The following is a 25,797-nucleotide window of genomic DNA, read 5'->3' as shown; positions in this document are numbered from 1 at the left end:
CGACAGTTGGCTTTCCGAACAGTCGGCTCTTCCTCCCACTGGAGGGACATATTCCCAACAGAGCATACAATCTCGTCTGGATCAAACCTGGAGATGAATGGAAAACAACCTTTAGAACGTGCTACGGTCATTTCGAGTATAAGGTAATGCGTTTCGGTCTCACTAATGCTCGTGCAATATTTCGGCATATGATGAATGACATCTTCCGAGAATATCTAGATCACTTTGTTGTGATCTATCTAGATGATATCTTGGTCTTCTCTTCAAACATCACGGAGCATACTTGACATGTCAAGTTAGTCCTCGCCAAACTTCACAAACATGGACTCTATGCTAAAAGTGAAAAATGTGAATTTGATCATACTTCTGTAGAGTTTCTTGGGTCTATCATTTCGACATAGGGAATCACAATGGACACACAGAAAGTCAAGACTATCCAAGAGTGGGTTGTCTCAAATCGGGTACGAGATGTGCAAATCAAAGGATTCTCAGTGATTGCACAACCTCTCATTATTCTTCCCCGCAAGGATCCTACTTTTGAATGGACAACAACTACACAAAATGCATTCGACTTGTTGAAACAAGCATTTACTATGGCACCAGTCCTTTTACATCCTGACCCCACTAAGCTTTATTAAGTCGAAATGGATGCTTCCAATTTCACCATTGTGGCGATCCTCTCCCAGCCAGATGAGGTCGGTGTGCTTCACCTAGTGGCTTACTACTCCCGCAAATTCACGGCCTCAGAAATCAACTACCCCATATATGACAAGGAGCTTCTCGCTATTATTGCTTCTTTTGAAGAATGGAGACCCTATTTAGCCAGGGCACAACACCGTATCCAAGTGATTACCGATCACAAAAATCTAATAAACTTTTCTACCACACAAACCTTAAATCATAGACAGGCGCGATGTTCAACCTTCTTAGCATACTATGATTTTGAGATAATCTTTCGACCCGGTGCTCAACACATGATGGCCGATGTCTTATCCTGTCGGTCTGAGTTCAAGCTCACTCCGGAGGATGAAGCCTATGTTCAGTAGTCCCAGAGTTTGTTAAAGCATGACCAATTCTAGAACTTCACGACTTGCTTGCTCCGGGATGACTCTTTACTCAAGAAAATAGCAAAAGCCACTATGACTGACAAGTTTGCCACAGAGGTCAAGGCAAGTATCACAAACCCCTCCCACAAACCCAAAAGGCCCGATTTACCTCGTTTTACAAGATGGATAATCTTTTGTATGTCCCAAAAGGTCCTTGGTGGACCAGGGTGCCTCACGAGTGTCACGATGATCCAATTGTTGGTCATTTTGGCGTTGCGAAAACCTTGGAGTTGGTATCTCGAGGGTACTGGTGGCCACAACCATGGTAATTAGTCAACGAGTTCGTTAAATCATGTGACATTTGTGCTCGCTCTAAAGCATCTCATCATCGACCAAATGGTCTCCTTCACCCTCTCCCCATCCCCAACCGGCCTTGTGCCTCTCTTTCCATGGATTTCATCATTGACCTTCCTTTTGTTGGTGGCTATGACTTGGTATTCATCAGGGCCAATCGCTTCACCAAGATGGCTCATTTTTCTCCATGTGCCAAAACCATTACCGGAGAGGAGACATCCGATTTTATTTTTCAAAAATGTGGTTCGACTACATGGACTCCCGAATGATATCACTTCTGATCGAGGACCATAATTTGTTTCCGATTTCTGGCCTTGCGGTGCTCTCGCCGGGTTGACCGTCTCCCACTTGCCAAGTTCGCCTACAATGACTCTCTGCATGCATCTACATGAGTTACTCCATTTGTCGCAAACTACGGTCTCCACCCCTGCTTCAACATTTCGCTTCCCTAAGACTCTGTCAATCCTTCTGTAGAGGACCGAGCACGTCTCTTGGAGGATGTACATTGCAATCTTTCCTTGGATCTCACCCTCACTGGCGAACGCTACAAGGAGCAACCTGACCGTCTTCGCTTAGATGCTCCCCGGTTCGAGCTAGGTGACTTTGTTTGGCTTCTCCTTCGCAATATTGCAACCGCTCGTCCTTGTCCGAAGCTTGATTACAAGAAGTTAGGCCCTCTTTCCGAATCATCGAGAAACATTGGTTCCATGGTTGTCCTCTTAGAGCTACCATCCCACTTCCGTATTCATAATGTATTCCATGTCCGAAGCTTGATTACAAGAAGTTAGGCCCTTTCCGAATCATCGAGAAACATTGGTTCCATGGTTGTCCTCTTAGAGCTACCATCCCACTTCCATATTCATAATGTATTCCATGTCTCCCTTCTAGAACTGCACCATATATCTGAAATCCCCAGTCAACAGCCTTCTCCTCCACCACCAATCTAGCTCTCAACTAGAGAAGAATATGAGGTCAACCAAATTCTCGACTCTCATCTCTTCTATCACCAGCCTCAATACCTTGTCCTCTGGAAAGGGTACCTGATCTCCGAAGCAACATGGGAGCCGACACACCATCTCAAGCATGCCATGGACATAGTTCGAGCATTTCATGAACGCTATCCACAGAAACCGACCGCAGGTCCTAGGAGGCGGCCTTAGAGGGAGGATAATGTCGTAGACAGGATGCCACATCGAATGGTGGGGGTTGAACCCATGACCTTCTAGTCTTATTGGGCAACCTTACCAGTTGAGCTACATCCATCATGCATTATTGTATTGTATAAGATTCAACTTATTTCATTATAGATTGATCACTAGAACTTTCAAGAACCTTCTAGAGAATGCATCTTTATGCACTCTCTAGAAGTTTCCATGCACTCTCGAAGTCTTCTAGTTTTCATGCATACCTCCACATTCTTGTATAAATATTGGGGTGCACCTTGATTATAATCAAGGTGAACAACATTAGTTACGAAAGCATAATTCAGTTCTTGTTCATTTGTTTATTTTCTCTCTCTCTCTCTTGCTTGTTCTCTTGTCTATGCTCTCTCTCCTGCTATCCCTTAATATTGAACCTCGTCTACTTGTCCATGACAATCTTGTGATCTTGCTTATGCTCTCGCTCTCTCTTAGTACTTAGCCTCATTCCACCCGTTCATGACATAGACTTGTGTTGAGAGATGTACGACACGTTTCGAAAGTTTGATTGAACCTGATATCAGTCGATCGACTGGATGATGAAGGATACACATGTAGCACATGGCTTCAAGCAACTTTTGTTTTTGATACTCCATTGGATTCCAACATTATTGATAGAATACGTCAAGATCTGAAGACATATGTCTTTGCTCAAGATATCTTAGATCAAATTGATCTTGCCCAAGCATCCTGTTTGCGGTCACAACAATTAGGTACGGATTATTGGCAATTCAAAGGGCATGATGGATTACTCTTCTTTAAAAATCTTTTGCATGTTCTTAGTGGTTCATCTCGCCTTTGAGTCGTACAAAATTGTCATGATACATATTTAGTAATCCGATCTTTTTGGTGGCCCCATCTCTAAAGATTTGTTGAAGGCTATGTTTGAACATGTGATACATGTTGCAGAGCAAAGATGCCTGACGTCATCCGTATGGTTTATTCGAGCCATTACCAATTCCAAGCAAGAGTGCAGTATCACTCTGACAATCAGAGTGTCATCCACATTGCAAAGACTGTTGCCTACCATTTTCGAACCAAGAATATCCAGAGGAGATATCATTGGCTAATAGAGAAGGTGGATGAAAGGGATTTCACTCTTGTAAAGATCCATACAAGTGAAAATGGATCTGACATGTTAACCAAGGTTTTATCTATGGACAAACTAAAAGCATGGTGGTAGAAGATAGGTTTGGTACACTTCCCCCTCTAGGAGTGAAAGGGGAGTTTGTTGAGGAAAGAGTCGGATTGGCTTAGAGCAGATCAGCTGAGAACTAGCCACAAGCCGATTGTCCAGTGGGAGTCAGATAGTGTATATTGAGATATTAGTGAGCTGACTGGATGTTAGTTGTCTTGCCAAGAATTGGATGTGCCCTATGTACCAAGAGTCGGTTGGTCGGCTGAGAGATGAAAGCTTATTAGGAGCCGACTAGAAATAAGAGCAGAATTTAGCCCCCATCCGAATCGGTTGATAGTCGACTCGGCCGAGCCTAATTGTTGACTAATAGCCAATTCGGTTGAAGTTGATTTGGGGCTATATTTAAAAATACTCATATATGTATATATGAGTATAAATATAGTTAGGGCAAAAACAATGTTAAAGTTATGCTGAACAAAATAGAACACATAGAGTAGAGTAGACGAGCATCAAGCTTGTGAGTGTGTGTTGAAGAAGACAAAGGAGACGAAGAAGGTGTACATAGTAGCGTAGACCAAATCTGTGTTGAGCATCGGTCCATGGATCCGACCTTTAAGGTTGACATCTCTACGCTACATGCTCTGTTGTCCTTTGTTGTTTTCTTTTCACCTATTCTCTGTTGTTATCCATCTGTATACAAACAAAGGTTTTGCATCTAGTTGTGGCCAGATAGAACTTTGGAATACCCCTAGTTGACTAGGGAAGAAATTTGTTGTAAGCACTCAATATAATGAAACTGTTTTTGGAGTTTGTGGGATCCTGTGGTTTTCCCTATCAAGGTTTCCACGTAAAATATTTGTGTCAGATTTCATGTTGTTGTACTATTTACTTTGTGTGTGTATCCATAGAAAGTTTGTGAACTAGCATTTCTGTCTGAACCGGACAACTTGACTATGACCTACCATTCAGCCAGGTTCACGTTTAGATATTTGCCTAACAAAACCGTCAAATATAGCTCTATTAAAGATGTGTTCCAGAAATGGAAGAAAGATGTCATGGGCTTAAATAAACTACTTTCTCTTTTGTCATAAACATTTAATGCGTTGCTTTGTTGTTCCTAAGAGTGATTTTTAATGATCTTTTTCATGTGATCATGGCATATGAGTAATGTAGCTCTATTTTGTTGATGAATTATTCACAAGGAAGAGGATTGTATAATTAAGTTTAAAAACTACACTTTAGAAATGGCTAGTAACTTTTTCTCCTCGACGTAAGAAAACGTTTTCGGAGTGCATTTCCTATATGTCCCAAACCAAATTGTAAGTTTCATATGATTTAGTTGGTTTTGTCTATTTGTTTGTGTTTAAATGTGATATAATCAAAGTAACTTCAAAAACTATTTGTGTAATAAAAATTTTAAATGGTTTTTATAATCCAAGTGCCTTCAGATAGAGAAAACAATAACAGGGTTGAGCATGGAAATTGAAGATGATGGATATTTGGATGAGGAAAAGGAAGCATAACTTGCAAAGAAACTTGACCAATTGAAGACTACCAAGGGACGATTTGTAGTAGTAGTAATAGAGTTTAAAAGAGAGGTACAAATCGCATAATAGAGTTGTTTTTGAGGGCTATAGCAAGTAATTTAACACTAACACTCATTAAACACATAGGATAGATGTATGTCCATATAAGGTGGCCTGATAATGAATCCATCATCTCATGTGTGTAAGAAGTGTGTGTTGTAGTCGACCATCTTTGTATCAAGTGATAATTTGGGGCTGATGCATGTTATCTTGGTTTCCCAGTTTGTAATATAAGTTCGTGTTGATAGATCAAGCTCAACTTAGTTTAGTTAGTTAGTTAACACATGTAACTTAGTAGTTACCTAGCTAGAATCTAGTTAGTGTGTTGACCATAAAGCCTTAAATAGGATTTTGTACTCGAGTGGGATACATTGTAGATCCACCACTCCATGTTCATTTAATATAGGACTTACACGTTGTATCTATATTCTCCTAACACATGTGCACCCTTACACATGAAACCTATATATACCTCATTGAAGGTATTTTTGTATTTGATGATATTTATCTTTTAATATACTTTATCATCCCCCATCTTGTTTTTGTGTTCATAAGTGTACTTCTCTCTCTCTTCCTCTCACGCACACATACACACACATATCACTTAATCTTCCGCTACGTAATCACATAATTAGGTAATAATTATTCCTTAATTAATTACCTAATCCTTAACAGTTCGGATCACTCTATTCTTTTCCACTTTGGTCATATTTAGATGGGGAGAGTCCAAGCTATACACTAGAACTAGGGTAGTGCATTTATACTCATGCCATGTGACTCAAACCATTGCTGCATTTCAACATACCAACAATGGATGTCTCCAATATCAACCAAATGCCTTGATGACATAAGTGCCAACCTTGGGTACCTTCGTTTCGGGAGCTCCTAAAGACGTTGGATACATCTCACTGATCGAAATAATGCTTCGGTGATAATAGGTGGTGCTCCAATCTCTGTTCGGATTATATCATGGGGCACCAATGCTTTGCTCCTTATCATGCGGGCAATCATTGACACTAATGGTCTCTCTAAATGTTTCCAATGATTGGCCTTGTTAAGACTCGATCCCCAGGTTTTTACTCCATAGAGAAGAGTTGGTGTGACAATTGTATCAAATAACCACAACTTAGTTTGTGGCTCTTGGAACTGCACATGTGCACATTGTTTGTCGAGAGCACCAAGGGTTGCATATCCTCGAGAAAGTCAGACACATAGTATGGAACCGTATGTGCATTCACATTCGAGAATGTTTCAATCGTTTGAGTATGGTAAACACCCTTGAATTATGTATGGTAAATACCATACTTTTGTATTCATTATTTATTATTGTAAAGAATTATGTAAGTAATTAATCAAGGGTTAATTAGTACCTAATGATGTGATTAGTTGATAAGCGGAAGATTATGTGATATGTGTGTGTATGTGTGTGAGAGAAAGAGAGAGAGGAAGATACACTTATGAGCAACACAAGATGGGGGATGATTAACTCTATATTAAATTAGCATTATCATCATCAAAATACAAAAATACCCACAATGAGGTATATATACATCTCATGTGCAAAGGTGCACATGTTTGAGTAGAATATAGGTACTAAGGTGTAAGTCCTATATTAAATGTACTTAGGAGTGGATCCCACTTAAGTACAAGGTCCTATTAAAGGCGTTATAGTCAACACTCCTAACTAGATTCTATCTAGGTAATACGAAGTTACATGGTTGACGAAATAACTAAACTAAGTTGAGCTTGATCTCTTAACAATTATAAGGTAATTTTTATTTGAAGGTAAGAAAGTTCAGGTAAAAAGTGTAAAAAAACATAAGAATGTTTTGATAGCATACGCATTTGTTTGCATTCGTATAAAAAAGAATGTTTGCCAATACATTCGAGTATATTACGTACTATGGTTAGGCACAATCAACTTCTCATGCAAAGAACCTAGGCCTTGTAAATGTTACTCATAGGTATGTGTAATAATTGGCAACGGTTTGATTTGAACCGAACCGAATTGCGAAACCGTGGCTTAATGGTTTAAAGGATTCAGTTAGGTTCGGGTTTGTTTTAACGGTTCGGTTCAGTTTCAACAGTTAGAACCATGGTTTAACGGTTTTTTTATTTTTTTTAAATTTAAAAAGAAGAAGAAGAAGTTTTTAAACAATCTTTTCATTTTCATGCCTTAATAGGAAATTCTTTGAAATTTTGAAATTTTAAATAATGAAATATTTTAAATATTTAAAAATTTAAAATTTAAAATTTGACCTAAGCTGAAAACCGAACCACAAAACTGCAGTTTTATTGGTTTAATGGCTTAACGGTTGGAAAGTTTTAGAATGGTTCGGTTTAATGGTTTCCTGGTTTGGTTCAGGTTTCAAAAATTTTAAATGGTTTGGTTTCAAACCGGATTGGTTTTGACCCTCTCGAACCGAACCGTCGCCGATTGTTAGGCTATCTATGTATGTGTAGGAGACGTGTGTGTATTCCACCATTTCCTCTCCCCAGAAGAATTCTGGTTTTGATCTTGTTCCCCATCACTTCAGTTTGATCCATGTTTATTCACAAACCTTTGTCCGTACAAAAATAGTGAATGAATGGGTTGCAGGTGAATGGCATGATGACCCAAGTTTGTCAGATAGAACCTAGTCTTCTTCAGTTACTGAAGAATTCGGCTGAGACGAGGGATATTTGCAAAGGCTCTCAACTCCATGCTCATATTCTGAAGCAGGGGTTGCTCCAAAGAAGCCCTCACATTGCTTGCAGTCTAATCAATTTGTTTGCAAAATGCGGCCAGCTCCCTAAAGCTCGAAATGTCCTTGAAGAGCTTACTTTTCGGGATTCTGTCTGTTGGAATGCTTTAATTTCAGGGTATGCTCAAGAAGGACTAGGTCATGAAGCTGTCGAGTGTTTGGAAACGATGCAAAGAGAGGGAATATCGCCAGATGTGGTCACCTACATTTGCATCTTGAAGGCTTGTGGTTCCATAGGAGCCATTGCTAATGGCAAGAAGCTTCATGCCGAGATATTGCAAAAGGGTATGGTGGAAAAAAGTGTTATGGTTGGAAATGGTTTAGTGGATATGTATGCAAAATGTGGTTTACTTGCTAAAGCACAGAATGTTTTCGAAGAGCTTCCAGTCCGTAATGTCATCTCTTGGTCTGCACTGATTGCAGGGTATGCTCAAGCTGGCCAGGGTAATGAAGCGATCGATTGTTTTTATCAGATGCAATGGGAAGGTATCTCTCCAAATGAGGTCACCTTCGTTTGTATTTTGAAGGCGTGTGGCAATGTTAGTGCCATTGAAAAGGGCAAACAAATTCATGATGAGATCATTGAGAGGAACTTGCTTGACAAACATGTTGCACTCAGCAATGCCCTTGTGGACATGTATGCCAAATGTGGCATGTTTTCAGAAGCAGAACGAGTGCTCAAAGCAATTCCAGATCGAAGTGTAGTATCTTGGTCAGCGCTGATTGCAGGATACATTCAAGCAGGGCAGTGTCACGAAGCACTAAACTGTTTCACGCAGATGCAAAGGGAAGGTGTTTCACCAAATGAGGTGACATTTGCATGCATTTTGAAGGCTTGTGGTACAACAGGGTCTATGGATAAAGGAAAGCAAATTCACAATGAGATTGTTAATCGAGGATTGTTGAAGAAAACTGCAACAATTCTTGGAAATTCTTTGGTGGATATGTATGTCAAATTTGGTATGCATGCAAAGGCACAACTAGTGCTTGATGCACTTCCTGTCCGGGACGTAGTTTCTTGGTCTACACTTATTGCAGGATATGCTCAAGAAGGCCAGTGCCTTGAAGCCATTGACTGTTTCAGAAGGATGCAAAGGGAGGGCATATCTCCAAACGAAGTGACCTTTGTTTGCATTCTTAAGGCTTGCGGAAGCGTTGGAGCCATTGACAAGGGCAAACAAATTCATGAAGAGATTGTCCAGAAGGGCATTCTTGGTAAAAACATCATGTTGGGCAATGCTTTAGTGGATATGTATGCCAAATGTGGTGTGCTTGTGAAAGCACGGAAAACACTCGAAGAACTTCCTACTCGAAATATAGTCTCCTGGAATTCTCTGATGGCAGGGTATGTGCAACATGAGCAAAGTAATGAAGCTATAAATTGTTTTGCAAGCATACAACAAGAGGGTCTTTCTCCAGATGAGGTGACATTTGCTTGTGTGTTGAAGGCCTGTGGCAACACAAGGGCTATTGACAAGGGAAAAGAGATTCATGAACAGATAGTAGCAAAGGGTTTGCTAAAGAAAGACAGAGTCATTGGTACTTCTTTGGTGAATATGTATGCCAAATGTGGTGCACTTGCAAAAGCACAGGAAGTGTTTGAAAAGCTCCCTCTTCGAGATGTTGTCTCCTGGTCTGCATTAATCGCAGGCTATGCTGATGAGGGGCTAGGTCACGAAGCGCTGAATTGTTTTGAAGAGATGCAAAGAGAAGGTTTCTCTCCTAACGAGGTCACCCTTATTTCGGTTTTGAAGGCCTGTAGCAGCATACAAGCTATTGACAAGGGTATGAAAATCCATGATGAGTTGGTGGATAGAAGCTTGTTCGGGAAGGATATCACTCTTTGCAATGCTTTGGTGGATATGTATGCAAAATGTGGGGCACCTTCTAAAGCCTTGGAAGTTCTTAATGATTTTCCTGTTCGAAATGTTGTCTCATGGAATGCAGTAATTTCAGGGTATGCATCAGGGGGTCAAAGTCACGAGGCACTGAAATGTTTTGTACAGATGCAGAAAGAGGGTCTCACTCCAGATGAGATCACCTTTACTTGTGTTCTGAAAGCTTGTGGTAGCATAGGAGCAATTGACAAGGGAAAACAAATTCACACTGAGATTATTAATGTTGGTTTATTGGAGAAAAGTATTATGCTAGGAACTGCTTTGGTAGATATGTTTGCCAAATGTGGGTTTTTGTCAAAGGCACGGCAAGTGCATGAAGAACTTCATGTTCGGGATGTAGTTTCTTGGTCTGCACTAATTGCAGGATATGCTGAACAGGGGCATTGGCAGGAGGCGATAATCTGTTTCGAACGCATGCGAAGGGAAGGTTTCTCACCTAACGAGGTCACTTTCCTAAGTGTTTTGAACGCATGCCGGCACGCAGGCAAATCAGACATTGCCCAACTGTATTATGAGGATATGAGTAAAGAGTATGGCATAGCACCAAAGACAGAGCATCATTCTTGCATGGTTGTGATTTTTGGGTGTTCGGGTCAATTTGACAAGGCAATGTCAGTAATTAATTCAATGCCATCATGTGAGGAACCTTCAGTTTGGCTTGCATTATTGGGTGCTTGTAGCAAGTGGGCAAACGTGAACATTGGGGAAATAGCATTTAACGAGGCTGTACAGCTGGATACTAATCTTGCATCAGCGTATGTACTTATGGCTAATATTTATACAGCTTCTGGTAGGCAAGAAGATGCAGAAAAGATTGAATCTATGAGAGTAAAGGAGCTTCGCAAACAAAATGAGTAATCAGGTGTGTGGTTTGATACAAGTGGGGAGTATTTATTCATTTTGTATTTTTGTCGGGAATGGAGCATTCTGAAAAAGATGCAAATACATGACGAAGCGAAAAATGATGCCCTAAAATAATATGTGGGATGTTATTCCCTCTTTTGATAGCTCCAAATACCTGTGATGATGTGAAAGGTGTGCTGAGAATACTAGTAGTTGCTTGGGCCATCAACCCTGTTACACATCAAGGAAACTGAATCACATTCACAGATGGAAAATTTGCTTGTTGGTTCTTATGGATGACAACAAAAGTTTAAGGTCCTCATTGATTGACAGTCACAAAAGGTTGACTCTGGCCAAAAGGTTCCGAGAAGAAAACCAGGGATCCCATATACAACATTCCTCTTTGTTTGTTTACATCAGTCATATTGTAAACACATTCCCGTTCAAATACCTTAAACATCTTAACCCAAAATTCGGTGTCCTTTGGTACAAAGAAGCAATCCTGTTTAACTCTTGATGTAGTTGAGGGTTGCGGGTTTGGATGTTGCCGTTGAACATCTCGCTTGGATTATTTGCCCCTGCCTCAAGTATCTTTGCATCATGTATGTAGTCAAGTATGTGATCGTGTGTATATATGATGCTAGATAACATGCATCTTGCCATTGAATATCTCTCTTGGATTTGCTCTTGAATATCTCTCTTGGATCGTGCATACATGATGCTAGATTGTACATCACACAACTAGCCCGCTGTGGGCATCGGATGTAATCGATGCTTCTTATAGTTGTTCTTGGAGCTTATATGTCGACCATGTCATCATCATCAATGTCGGCGCAATATCCTTGTGTGACAAGGAGTTGTGCAATTTCATACTTGCCACAATATGAAGTCGTTTGTATCAAGCTTCTCATTGCAAAGAGAGCATCCCATTTATTTATTCATGTTGATGCATTTTCTTCTTCTTCTCTTTGTCGACGTCTTTTGACTTTGCTTCAAGGGTGGAATTCTTCTCCAAATCACCTAAATAGATTCTCTGAAGTAGCACTGCTTGATGTGTATGAACCAATACTCTACATCTTGTAAGAACTAATGGTAGTTTTTGTTGGGGAAGCACAAGACAATAACACTCTTCCACATGGAAGCTAACAAATCTTTTCCCCACTTGTGTTGTAAAATAGAAAATAGTAATCAAAACCAAAACTAATCTTGACAGCAATTCAGCAAGAAACTCCACACCTGAACACTAACAAGATCAAAGAGACACGAGATTTACGTGGAAAACCCCGATGTGGGGAAAAACCACGGGACCGTTTACAACGGCACCAAAATTCCACTAATAAACAATAATCCACTGTGTACAAGAGGTTTTCATCTCTAGTTCAAAATTAAAGCTTTACAATCTTCAAGGTAAGTCCTTGGATCAACAAATCTCTACAAATCATCACATAGAGGGGCAAATTTCACAAACTCATAAAATCTGATAAGAGTAAAATCTATGAAGATAGAGAGATAAAAAAACAATAATCCAACTGTTGGATTTGAAGAAGATAGTATTAGGAACAAGTCATTAAACTTTGGAAACGATCGGAGGTCATTTGGTCATCGATCGGGGCAAGAGTAGTAGCTGGCTACTCTACATCTATCTTCTATCCTTCTCCCTCTTTCCTTTCTTGCTCCATGTTCTTTTTAGTGTATTCTCAAAAAACAAAAATAGTAATAATAAGGGTTATGTTTTAAAAAAACCCCTTATTACCCCTAAGAAAAAACCTATAAGTAGAAACTTTATTTGAGCCCTTTTCATACTAATTTGAACCCATTACAACATACACATCTCATTATTTGGACCTCTTCCTCAATGTAGGAGGGAAGAACCCAACAACAGTCAATTCGGCTTCTTCTTTGGATCTCCCCTTCCTTGCCTTTGACTAGATCTTTCTCTAGCTCATTACCTTTGTTCTCCTCTCTGACTGTTCCACCTATTATTCTCCCCCTCAAGCGCGACACGTTGGCAATGGAGGAGTGAACTCCATCAGATCGAACAGTGGCAGATGATGCTTGGAACACACAGTGACGGCAACTGAGAATACAATGGTAGCAGTGGAGAAGGAGTGAACTCCCTCGGATATCGAAAAGTGGCAACAATACACGACTGAACAATAGTGGCAACTAAGTGTAGAATGATGGCAATGGATGAGTGAACTCCGTCAAATCGAAAAGTGGCAGCAATCCAGGACCGAATAGTAGTGACAACTAAGTGTAGAATGATGGCAATAGAGGAGTGAACTCCGTTAGATCGAACAATGGCAGATGATTCTTGGAATGCACAGTGACAACAACTGAGAGTAGAATGGCGGTAGTGGAGAAGGAGTTAACTCCGTCGGATGAAAAACTGGCAGCAATATATGACCTTAACAGTAACGACAACTGAGTGTAGAGTGGCGGCAATGGAGGAGTGAACTTAGTAGATGATGCTTGGAGTGAACAATGGTGGCAACTTAGTGTAGAATGACGACAATGGAGGAGTGAACTCTGTCGGATCGATCAGTGACAGATGATACTTGGACCACACAGTGTCGATAACTGAGTGTAGAATGGCAGCAATGGGGGAATGGACTCAATAGGGTTTAGCAATAGTGGTAGTAATCTAAGCCAAAATACTCAATCAGAGATGACCCATGTGATTTGGCAAAGGATCATGCATAATGGACCTAGGAATTTGGTATATAATTTATGGTGCACATATCAATTTATGTTGCACGTTTATGGTTCTCATTTATATAATTAAAACTCTCTACTATTTTCAATGGTAGCTTTTTACATAGCTAGTTTACCGACGATAGCTTTTTGCAAAAATGACTTTTTATCAATGGTAGCTTTTTGCATAGCTAATTTATCGATGGTAGCTTTTTGCAAAAATGACTATTTATCAATGGTTACAACTTTTTGCATAGCTAATTAGCTATATCAAGGACATAGCTAATTGTTTCCACTCGCATGCTTTCACCTAGAAAGAATATACAAGGATAGCTAGGAGGCTTAAAACTGGCGTTGAACCGATTTGGTTCGAAATAAAGCCTTGTGCCTCATATAGTGTTTTCAAGAGTACTCCTAGTTTCTAGAATGTTCTAGAGAAATCTGGAATATACATCAATTTTCTATAGTGAAATAATAAATGAAAATAATATCTTTTGTATTATAATGTATAGGCTAATGGTAAGGGCTCGACCCATGTAACATAAGGTGATGGGTTCGAATCTTGCCATATCATAACACTATCCTCTCTTTAAAATGACGAGTGTTACAAGTCGTTTTGAATTGGGAACCCCGATTTGTTTGGATATTGTCGATGGAAGCCTTCAAGAAGAGCACAAGCATTGGTCACATTCTCTATTGGTTCCCAAGTACGCTCGTTGGGACTATATCCTAGCCAGTCGACACATTCTCTATTGGTTCCCAAGTACGCTCGTTGGGACTATATCCTAGCCAATCGACCAAGTAGTAGAGCTTGTTGCGAAGAATCTTTGAATCAAGGATGGCGGCAACCTCGTACTCAGGTCCATCTTCAAGTTCGATCGGGGGTGGAGGTGGTTTGATACGACTTGGGATAGTGCTATCTTGATAGGGTTCTAGAAGACAACTATGAAATACCGGATGTATTCGTAGTTGCGATGGTAGATCGAGACGAAAAGCGACATCATTAATTTTTCCGATAATACGGAAAGGACCTAATCGCCAATAATCCAATTTATCGCATGGGCGAGTAGTCTTGATGTGTCGTCGTAATAGCCATACCCGATTTGCAGTGTTAAAATTGGATGGAAGCCAATGACAATCCGCATAATCCTTGTGTGTTTGTTGAGCTTGTTGTAAATGAGTAGATAAATCCACCTGTATCTTGCGTAGTTGCTCCAAACGATCCTCTACACAAGGATTTGTGGGTAACTCCAGAGTTTCGAATACACACCACCGAGGATAATAGCCCATATAAGCAAAAAATGGTGTAACCTTAGTCAACGAATGGAAAGAGTTATTATATGCAAATTCGGCGAAGTGGAGAATATCCATCCAGTCATCTTGGTGATAGCTTAGTAAACACGAAAGATACTGTTCCAACGTTTGATTCGTTCATTCTGCTTGTCCATCTGTTTGCAGATGGTAAGAGCACAAGAGGTTACAAGTGAGCTTGAGCATTTTGAAGAGGTGCTTCCAGAATTTCGAGACGAACTGAGGTCCACGGTCGCTGATGATACTATCAGGGAGACCATGATGCCGACATACCTCACGCATGACAGTTTCAGTAGTTTCTTCACTAGTGATTTCCTTAGTACATGGTAGGAAATGGGCCCTATTCATATATCGATCTACTATTGTTAAGATCGCATCGAATCCATTAGAAATCGGAAGATCTGTGATGAAATCTAGAGCAATGGATTGCCAAGGCTTGCTTGGAATTGGTAATGGTTCCAATAAACCATATGGATGATGTCCTCGCATCTTTGCTTTGCAACATGTATCACATGTCTGAACATAATGTTCGACAAATTGGCACATATGGGGCCACCAGAATGATCGTTGTACTAAATCCAATGTTTTAGTACTACCAAAAGGCCCAACTGTATATGTGTCATGACAATTTTGGACTACTTGAAGGCGACAAGAACCATTAGGAACATACAAGAGCCTCTTAAAGAATAGTAATCCATCATGACATTCGAATTGTTGATAATCTGTACCTAGTTGTTGCAATAGTGGACAAGATGCCTGAGACGGGTCAATTTGTGCTAAAATGGCTTGAGCGAAAACATCTGTCTTCAATTCCTCACGTATGGTATTGATAATGTGGGAATCCAATGGCATATCGAAAACCCGTGTTGCTTGTAGTCGTACTGGTCCCAGGATTACTAGCTTTTGGTTATTGAATGTTGGCTTCCCTAGTTGCTTTCTAGGATGATATGTAAATTTGAAGTCGAAACAAGTGAGGGATTGGGCCCACCGACCTTGACGTCGATTTAATAGACGAACATTCTAGAAGCAGGCAAGATTTTTGTGATCACTGAATATGGTGACTTGATGAGAAGATCCCTCTAGAAAAGGCCTCCATTGCGTAAAAGAGTCCACTATTGCTAATAGCTCTTTATCGTGAATTTCATAGTTGATTTCGGCGGCGTTAAACTTGCGTGAGTGGAAAGCCACAGGATGTAGCTTTTCATCATCGCCTTGTTGTGAAAGAATGCTACCCAAGGCGAAATCCGACGCGTCTACCTCAATGATGAATGGTTTTGCCGGATCAACATGAGCTAGAATAGGAGCTGATGTAAATGCCTTCTTAAGACTCTCAAAAGCGCCTCAATGATAAATGATTTTGCCGGATCAACATGAGCTAGAATAGGAGCTGATGTAAATGCCTTCTTAAGACTCTCAAAAGCCATGTCCACTACTTTAGACCAAACAAACGACTCCCCCTTCTTAGTAAGCTGTGTGAGTGGCAAAATAAGCTTTGAGTAATCCTGTATAAACTTGCAGTAGAAATTCGAAAGCCTAAAAAGCATTGCACATCTCGCAACGAACGTGGAGTCTGCCACTCTACCACAGTTTTGACCTTATCTAGATCTATAGAGATGCCTTCTGAGGAGATGACATAGCCCAAAAATTCCACCTAGTTGCACTCGAAGCTAAATTATTCTAGTTTTGCATAAATACCATGTTCTCAAAGCCATTTTAGTACTAACAATACATAACAATCATGCTCTTCTTGGGTCTTCGAATAAACCAGTAGATCATCCAAATAGATGATCAAACAAACATCCAAGAGATCTCGGAATATATCATTTGCCATGTGTTGGAAGACTGTTGGTGCATTAGTGAGACCAAATGACATGACTGTATACTCGAAGTGCCCATAGCTGGTGCGGAATGCGGTCTTCCATTCATCTCTTGGTCGGATCCGTACGAGGTTATATGCTCCTCATAAGTCGATCTTTGTGAAGAACCTTGCACCATTGATCTGTTTGTTACCGATTAGGAACATTGTCTACGCTTAGTCCTTCGAGGTAGACCTCAAGGTGACCGTGTTACAAGGAATTATCTTCGCGTAAGGAGTAATGGGATACCACCTTGTATCCTAGTAGCGACTAAGGGAGACGACTACAACCGAACTCCTTAGGACGTGCACTAGTACACGCACCTACGATTACATACACTTACGATTTAAACAGAACGTAGTAGAGTAACAATGGATTGTCACGCAGATAGACACAGATATACACAGAGGTCAGAGAAGATAGGATTCTATTAGAAAAACGTCTTGCACTCAAAGTTACACGCTACCTCTTATAGAGGATTTCTGCCCTTTATATACACAGGGTTTTTAGCCGTTCACGCTTCCTGCGTGAACCGTTACATTCGTTTCTTAATGCTTTACTATATTATAATACTTCTGCGCTTCTGTCCGTCGGTTAGGATTCCGGCGGGCAACACTGTTCTAAAAGACTTGAGATAAGGGGAAGTGCATACCTATTCCTGATGGTGACCTTAATCAAGCCGTGGTAGTCAACGACGAGACGAAGTGATCCATCCTTTTTCTTGACGAAGAAAACGGGTGCGCTGACTGGAGATTTCGAATGTCGAATGAAACCGTTTGCCAAATTCTCCTCTATATAGGCTCGAAGGACTTCTAGCTCGGTTGGTGACAAATTGTAGATTGGTTCCCATGGTAGCTCTTTTCCCGGTTGTAAATCGATGGGGCAATCATACGGTCGGTGGTGAGGAAGCGTATTGGCTTGTACCTTATCGAACACATCGGCATACTGACGATACTTCTTTAGAAGTTGAACTGGGGATTCCTCTTTAGTAGTGTTGGAAGGTTTTACTGATACCGCGAAGACAAACATTGCTTCCTTGTGTCCTTATGAGTACATCCTCGGATTTGTCGATACCGGATTTCTCTTGTTCTCCAATCTATGTCTGCGTTATGTAATTTGAACCACGGTAACCCCAAGACAATTGGATCATCTGGACTACTAATTATATTAAATGATACTACACACACCAAGTTATCTAGGACAACTTGAATCGTCTTTAACTCCTCTATGATTTTTCCGGAAGCAATGGGACGACCATCAATAACTACTATAGATGCTGGGCAAGAAAGTTTTCTTATGATGAGCTTGAGAAAGATTCCTATCCATGAAGCAAGACTTGGCTCCGGAATCTAATAGTGCTAAGACATGTACTGGAGGTCCAGTACTTTTAGTACGAACCACTACTTGAGCTAAGAACACATTGCTAACTTGCTTAGAGGAAATGGAACCACTAATGGGCTACACAGATCTAGGGTTATCTGTTACGGCATGACCATATAATATCCCGTGGTGAGAATTTACCGTAGTATTCTATACATGTGGATAAGTGTGAGGGTTAAATGAGAGTGTAAAGAAGGGGAGGATTACTTTTAATCCTCGGGATTGAGACAACCCATTAGGCCAAGTGTGAACTTGCATGGGGGCCTTGGGTATCGCTGTAAATAAGAGGCCTAGCTACCCTCATTTCATTATCTTTTGACTACGTCGAGACTCTGTTCTTGTGGTGGGTCAACTCTAGTAGCGAGCATGCCAGCACCTGGTACGACTTGACGCCACGACGGTGGTATGGAACGCCGATCGAGGCTCGAGTCCGTCTCGATCCCTTCGCTCGGGGGTGGTCGGGTGGATCGGCACCCTTCTTTCTCTCTCTCTCTCTCTCCTTTCTATCTATATTTTATCCTTATCCTTTGCTTACATTAGTTCATATCTCTAATAGTTGGTTTCAGAGCTCATGTTCTTTAAATGTTTCTTTTGTTGGTTTTGTCTTCTTGATGGATGGTGATTGATCGATGTGCGGTTGGCCTTGACCCAGACAATGATCAACAAAGGAACTTCAGTAATCTTTCTTATTTTGTTTTCTATTTTTCCTTCTCCCTTCTAATCATGTATATGGTCATATGTAATTTTTTTTTTTCATTAATTCAATGATGTTGTAGTGGTAATTAATTGGTTATATAAAACGTTTACATATGTGCACTAGGTCAATACCTCATTTGACATATATTTAATATGTGATTAGTGTCGTATGCGTACGGGGTTAATACCTCAATTACGTATTACGTTCACAAACATATGTTACGTTTGCATATGAGGTCAATACCTCGATTTCTATGTAAATTTTTATTGTTGACATCCCCATTGGTGACATCAATTTCGTTACGTAATGAAACAATCTTAGCCACAATGACGGTGAGAACGTAGGGCTTGACCCACTTCATATGAGGTCGCTCCTATGACACACATATCCAACATCCCTCCCTCATTACATGGATATGATGGCACCATGAGATCATTCTTACGAGAGGCATTCGTAATGACGTAACCATGTGATGGGCCACGTGGGCCTACTACGAAAAGAGGGCTCATTTGGCTTGACCATTAGGTTGCTTGCACTTTGGCGTATGCCATCGTAATTACGAGACTTGAGGTTAGGTAATGTACCAACTTATTTTGTTGTAAACGAGGGGGAAATAAGGACTCTTGACATATATGTTTCTTTTAGGAAAACATATATAGGCAAATGCCTCGCATATCTCTTATTCGCATGAAACATTAAACATTCAAGAAGAGCAACCTACTTGGTTGGCTCAAGTGTTTAATGCAATTGTTCTCGAGGTCTCGAGTTCAAATATGACCAAGACCATAAAACATCGTTGATACATATGACTATAACACATGTTTAGACTTGAGGTCTAAGTGCACTTCGGGGTCCTCGTAATAGGACTTAAAGAGTCGAAACCACATATGTGGGCACATAAACATAGTTTATTGTTAACATTTTTTTCGTGTATAAACTATTCATGATGCGAACATACATGGTTGAGCCTCGGGGAGCTGCCATGAAAAAATCAATATAGAGATCAAGGAAAGACATTAATTTGTCAACCCCATGGTTTTTAAAACACCTTTGTGTTACCATAGTAACCTGATCTTGAACCTCATCTCATACGTCTAGAGGGGTATTGACGTGAGATCATGATATCGATTAATGTTTGCCCATGATATGTTTACATCATGACATGATGTTATGACTATTTTTTTGACCTTATCCTATTTCTTTGCCAGAAATAACCATTGAATGGATCAAAATAACGACCCGATGTCATCCACTCAAGCAGAAGGAACTCAAGGAAATCCTCTTGGACAAATGTCCATTGAGATGTATTTTTCACAAATAACCCAATGCCTTAGTTTCACCGCTCAACAGATGACCGAACTTCGGCAATCTCAAAGTCCTCTTGAGGCACGTGAGACTAATAGACTTGATGAGCGACAGGGTGAACCATCGTTTGTCGTTAAGCCATTTACGGGAGAAAAAAAGGAAAGAACCGAAGAAGAAATCTGCATGTGGCTGGGCTGATGGGAGTCTCATTTTGAGCTCTATCCCACGCCAGATAGTACGAAGAATGCATATGTCGGTCGAGAACTAGGGGGTAAGGCCGTCGCCTGGTGGCGTGGGCTCCGAACTTTGGGGAAATTGCCCGATACTTGGACAGATTTTGTCACAGTTTTTAAGGGCCAATTTCTACAACCTCCCTCTCAAACCGAGGCACCTCAAGCTTTAATGAACCTCTCTAGCAGGAAATTTTCTTCGCTAGAAGACTATTTTCACCATGCTAGAACCCAAATCCAAAAATCGGGTCTAGAAGGGGACAATTGGTGAATAGCTTGTTTTGTCAATGGCTTGGTTAAACCCTCTTGATTGTTTCCTCTCCATCTGAATATCTGAGTTGTCTTGTTCTACTCTATTTTATTGTGTACTTGATCCAGACATTCACTTTTACAATATCGATAATGTCTTGGTTAAATTAACATATTTTGAACAACAACAACTTGATGAAATCTTAAATGATTCTCATGATGTTTTTTCGAGTGAACTATCAGATAGGTTACCTCCTAAACGTAATATAGACCATCGTATAGATATTGTACCTGGCGTTGCACCAATAAGTATACCTCCTTATTGCTTAAGTCGATCCGAAGAGGATGAGGTATTTAAGCAACTTAAGGACTATTTATGAACGGGTTATATATGTTATAGTAAATCTCCATGGGGTGCACCAGTTCTCTTGGTTAAAAAGAAAGAGGGTACATGGCATATGTGTATTAATTACCGACGCTTGAATAAAGTGACGATTAAGAATTTGTATCCATTGTCCTGGGTTGACGATCTAATTGACCGTCTCCACGGAGCTCGGTATTTTACGAAACTTGATCTCCGTATTGGCTACCATCAAATTCGTATAAGTGAGGACGATGTTCCAAAAACGGCATTTCGTACGCGCTATGGCCATTATGAGTTTTTGGTTATGCCTTTTGGTTTGACCAATGCTCCGGCTGCATTTCAAGAGGAAATGAATGACATTTTCCGAGAACAACTTGGAAAATTTGTCGTTATTTTCTTGGATGATATTTTAGTTTATAGCCGTACATTACAAGAACATGCTAAACATGTCCGCTTTGTTTTACAAACATTGCGTGACAAATAGTTTTATGCGAAGATCTCAAAATGTGAGTTCTTGAAGAAATCAATTACTCATCTTGGACATCTCATAATTGAACGAGGAGTTGAAATTGATCCTTCTCTCATCGAGAAAATCAAGCTTTGGCCCACTCTTCGGAATATTCGAGAAGTTTAATCATTCCTTGGTTTTGTCGGGTTTTTGCGAAAATCCCTTTGTAATCACTCCCAATTGATGATGTCGTTTACTGATATTGTAAAAGGTCAAATGCGTAAGTATCTAAAACCTATTGTTTGTAATGCTACACTAGACCTTTCCTTTAAGGGACTCAAGGACTTGGTGTGCAAGGCTCTTTCACTACTTTTACCCGATCCTTCCAAACCTTTTGAGGTTGAAATGGACACCACCACATCCTCGAAGGAATACTTCCACATTGCTAACGGTTTGCTCTATCGTAATGGGAAGGTTTGTGTTCCAGATTTTCTTGAGGTCAAAAACAGAATTCTTTTTTATTGCCATGATGCACCCTTTACGGGGCACCCTGGAATACATCGTACAGTTGTTCTCATCTCCACTCAATTCTATTGGCCTAAGATGCATCCTGACATACATAGCTATGTGACTAAATGTCACCTATGTCAGGTTAACAAAGCCGAGTGACTTAAAGCCGCAGGACTTTTACATCCCTTGGACATTCCTAATAATAAGTGGGAAAATATATCCATGGATTTTATTGTTAGCCTTCCTCGTACCCAAAAAGGCCATGATGCCATCTGGGTTGTGGTTGATAGACTAACTAAAATGGCTAGATTTATTGCTACGAAAACCACTGTAATAGCTTCTGAATTGGCTTACCAATTCGTTGCTGAGTTATTTCTTTTTCACGGGTTACCGATGTATATCGTGAGTGATTGAGATCCAAAGTTTACTAGTGACTTCTGGATGCAAGTCTTTCAGAAATTAGAAACTACATTGAGCATGAACTCCACGGATCATCCTCAATCTGATGGACAGACAAAATGAGTAAATCAAATTATTGAGGACATGCTTCGAGCATATGTTTTTAGAAAACCAACAAAATGGGAACGTTGTCTCCCAATTTTGGAGTTTGCTTATAACAGCTCCAAGCATACATCGACGGGATATAGTCCTTTTATGTTGATGTATGGTTTTTAGCCACGACCCCTAATTGATGTTAATATACATCATGATGAGTTGCGAAGTACGTGTTGTCTGCCGGAATAGTAACCGACGGACAAAAGCGCAAGAATATTAAAATATAGTAAAACCGTAAGAAACGCATGTAACGGTTCACGCGGGAAGCGTGAACGGCTAAAAGACCCTGGGTATATAAAGGGCAGAAATCCTCTGTAAGAGGTAGCGTGTAATTTTGATGCATAGAGCGTTATTCTAATAGAATACTAACTTTTCTGATTTCTGTGCATATTTTGCGGTTTTATCTACTATGTTCTTTGTTCTCTGTGGCAGACTATAATCATAAAGGTGTAGGCGTAAGTGCGGATACTAAGTGCACTTCTTAAGGAGTTCGGTTGTAGCCGTCTCCCTTATACGCTACTAGGATACGGGGAAGTATCCCATTACGTATTACAGTGTGACGGTACCATTCCTTGCAATGCAGTCACCTTGAGGTCTAGGTCGAAGGACAGACCGTAGACAGTGTTCCTAATCGGTAACACGTTTGGCACGCTTGGTGATCTGTGTCTTCTCGCAGACGAACAATGACGAATGGATGTTTAGCTGTAGACGTCTTAAAGAACCAACACGACACGACCGACTAGTCACAAGGTCCATTACACGCCAGGCAGAGGAAAGCATAAGGCAAAAACCGCGCCTCAATGACCACAGTGATATCTGTCGGGACCACAAAATTGCCTTCCCGCTCACCAAATACCCTGACGACACGCAAGAAGCGTCCAACATGGCCTTCTCCTATCCCCACTTCAACGGCGAAACCAACACCGCAACCCACATTCGCCTGTTCCTGAATGTCTGGAATGCGAATCACATGGCGCAGAGACTTCCAGAAGAGGTAGCGCATCAGTAAAAAATGACAGAGTTTGGATTAACGCTAGATGGTAGAGCTGCGTTTTGGCATTCGCAGATGGATCTACCAGCAATCACGACCTTTGACCAGCTACAGTCGGCCTTTCTACGGTTCTTTCATCGGAGGGTGCCGCAACGCGAAATCCTTGGGCAGTTCTATACAATCAAATTGTTGCCAGCCGAGATTGTTGCGGACTTTAGTGTACTCTTCCAAAATCTGCGACGGAAATTAGAATGGGGCCTGATAGAGGATGAGGCTTGGGAGACATTTCTGGCAGCCTTACGGCGACCGATACGGACGACTGATACGGACGGCGTGAAAGGAGAAATAACTGATATGGTCATTGAACGAGTGTTGCAGCTCGAGCTGGACGAAGAAGGGGAAAGGTTTTCTATGTCCTCATTACGACAAGTGTTACCTCAGGACGAGGAACGACATTTTTGCCAGGCAATCTAGTGTACAATTTGCCTCAATTCTGGACATTCCACAGTAGAATGCAACATGCGAATCCACTGCCCAATCTGTCACTTGAAAGCACACACGGTCGAGCAGTGTGAGTACAATATGTTGAATAGACCCACGCCCATAGTACGAAGCGTAGAAACACAGCGACCACCTCGCCATAATGATCAAAGGCGCCAAGAAGAACGACCTCGGTATACGGATCAGAATCCACGCGATGACCGACACTACCGGAATCGCCGGAATAACAACGATTCCGATGAAAAAGTACCGGAGGACGAAGACTACCAGGGAAACCACAGATATAATAAAGGAGGAAGACGTTATGAAAACTACCGTCCGGCGAACAAACGTGGTGGCTTCAGTGGGCCTCGCGAGAAACATCGACAGTATATAGACCAACAACGTTACGATGAAAGTTCGCACGATGACCGGCACTAGGAGCCATGCCGGGACCAACAACAACCACCACGAACTTTTAGAAGAATGAACAAAGACCGGGAGGAGCAAGTCAGACCTGGGGATTGGAACACGCCACCAGCTGCCGAGAAAGGCGAATCCAGCGTCCATTGTTTTGTTTGCCAATAGGCCGGACATTATGTCACTCAATGTCCACTCCGCAAGAGCAAGGGCCCCACTGTCAATACGATTATGGCAGATGTTCAACAAGTTACGACAAGACAACAAACGAAAAATGCTGATTGGGCCGCGCAAGATGAGATACGTCAGACGGCCCAAGCATGGCTCGAAAAAGCAAACGTGGCATATACAGATTGCATGCGGCAGGAGTCCACGAACAATGTTGGGCCATTGGAGGAAGACGTAATATCTCCGGATCCCATATGGCAAGCACTGGTAGGCTGCGAAATAACACTGACCATGGAGAAGCTACTTAAACTAGTTCCACGGTTCTGCCAAGCCGTAGAGGATCGCATAACAGGCAGACCTCGGGTAAGCATCTCCGCCAACTTTATGGACACTAGCGCCGGACCAACGGTGGTGGATCTCCACAATCCAGCTATTAAGTTGGTATTACACGGTCAGGAAATTACAAGATGCGTAATCGACGGAGGCTCTAGCGTCAATGTAATTAGCGCAAAGACATGCAAACAATTGGGAATTTCAGAATGGGAAGCTTTCCCGTTTTGGCTTCGCATGGTGGATACCCGCTCAATAAGGCCTTTAGGCTTAATCCGAAAATTAGGCATCATCATCGGCGGACATCTCTTTGACATCTCGGCGGTAGTCCTCGCCCTCAACGCCCCAGGAGCGTATCCTATGCTGCTTGGCAGACCGTTCGGCGAATATCAAACAGAGCTGGCAACATAAGTGCATCAGTTTTCGACGCGGACGCACCAAGGTTCGCGTACCCACAAAGGAAATGGCGACACAACCCAAGGGGATAACACTGTTATACGCGGAAGAGATAAATATGCTAGATGGGGTAGATGATACAGAATTAGAAGCATACCTCGACGAGCACTCCCGAATCATTTCGCTATTCGAATTCGACGTAATAGAAACCACGGCGGATTACGCCACGCCTACTGCGCTCCACGACGAGGCTTATGAACCAGATCTAGAGTCGATATTAGAATTAAGCTGAGCATGGGCGGCATTCGAGAGGGAAATGCAAATTTCATGATGAGTCGCTACCTCAGCCCTAGAAGAAGTGAACGTAGGTACGACGTCAAAACCCCGATTCCTCTCCATTGCAAAAGAGGTACTACCGGATCAGAGAGAGGCGATGATAGCACTGCTCAGGAAGTATAAAGATGTGTTTGATTGGTCCCACGAGGACATGAAGGGATTAGATCCAAAGTTCTATCAACATAAGATCAATTTAGCGACTGATGCGAAACCAGTCCAGCAGGGTCGATATCGCATGAATCCAAATTATGTGGCTCGCGTAAAAGAGG

General features: G+C 41.3%; 1 protein-coding gene across 1 annotated transcript; it reads left to right on the top strand.

The window, feature by feature from the left end:
* The first annotated feature begins 7,907 nt into the window (after nucleotides 1-7,907).
* LOC147857153 (pentatricopeptide repeat-containing protein At2g03380, mitochondrial-like) lies at nucleotides 7,908-11,763 on the top strand. The gene has a single exon (XM_087328140.1). The coding sequence runs from the start codon at nucleotides 7,908-7,910 to the stop codon at nucleotides 10,821-10,823; it is 2,916 nt and encodes a 971-aa protein (XP_087184266.1). The 3' UTR covers nucleotides 10,824-11,763.
* Nucleotides 11,764-25,797: the final 14,034 nt, after the last annotated feature.

The sequence above is a fragment of the Azolla caroliniana genome, unplaced genomic scaffold, assembly GCF_043228905.1.
Source record: "Azolla caroliniana isolate FFs.n. ecotype wild unplaced genomic scaffold, voAzoCaro1.0.p SCAF_12, whole genome shotgun sequence".
Lineage (NCBI taxonomy): Eukaryota > Viridiplantae > Streptophyta > Polypodiopsida > Salviniales > Salviniaceae > Azolla > Azolla caroliniana.
This window is presented reverse-complemented; position numbering and strand designations above follow the sequence as displayed.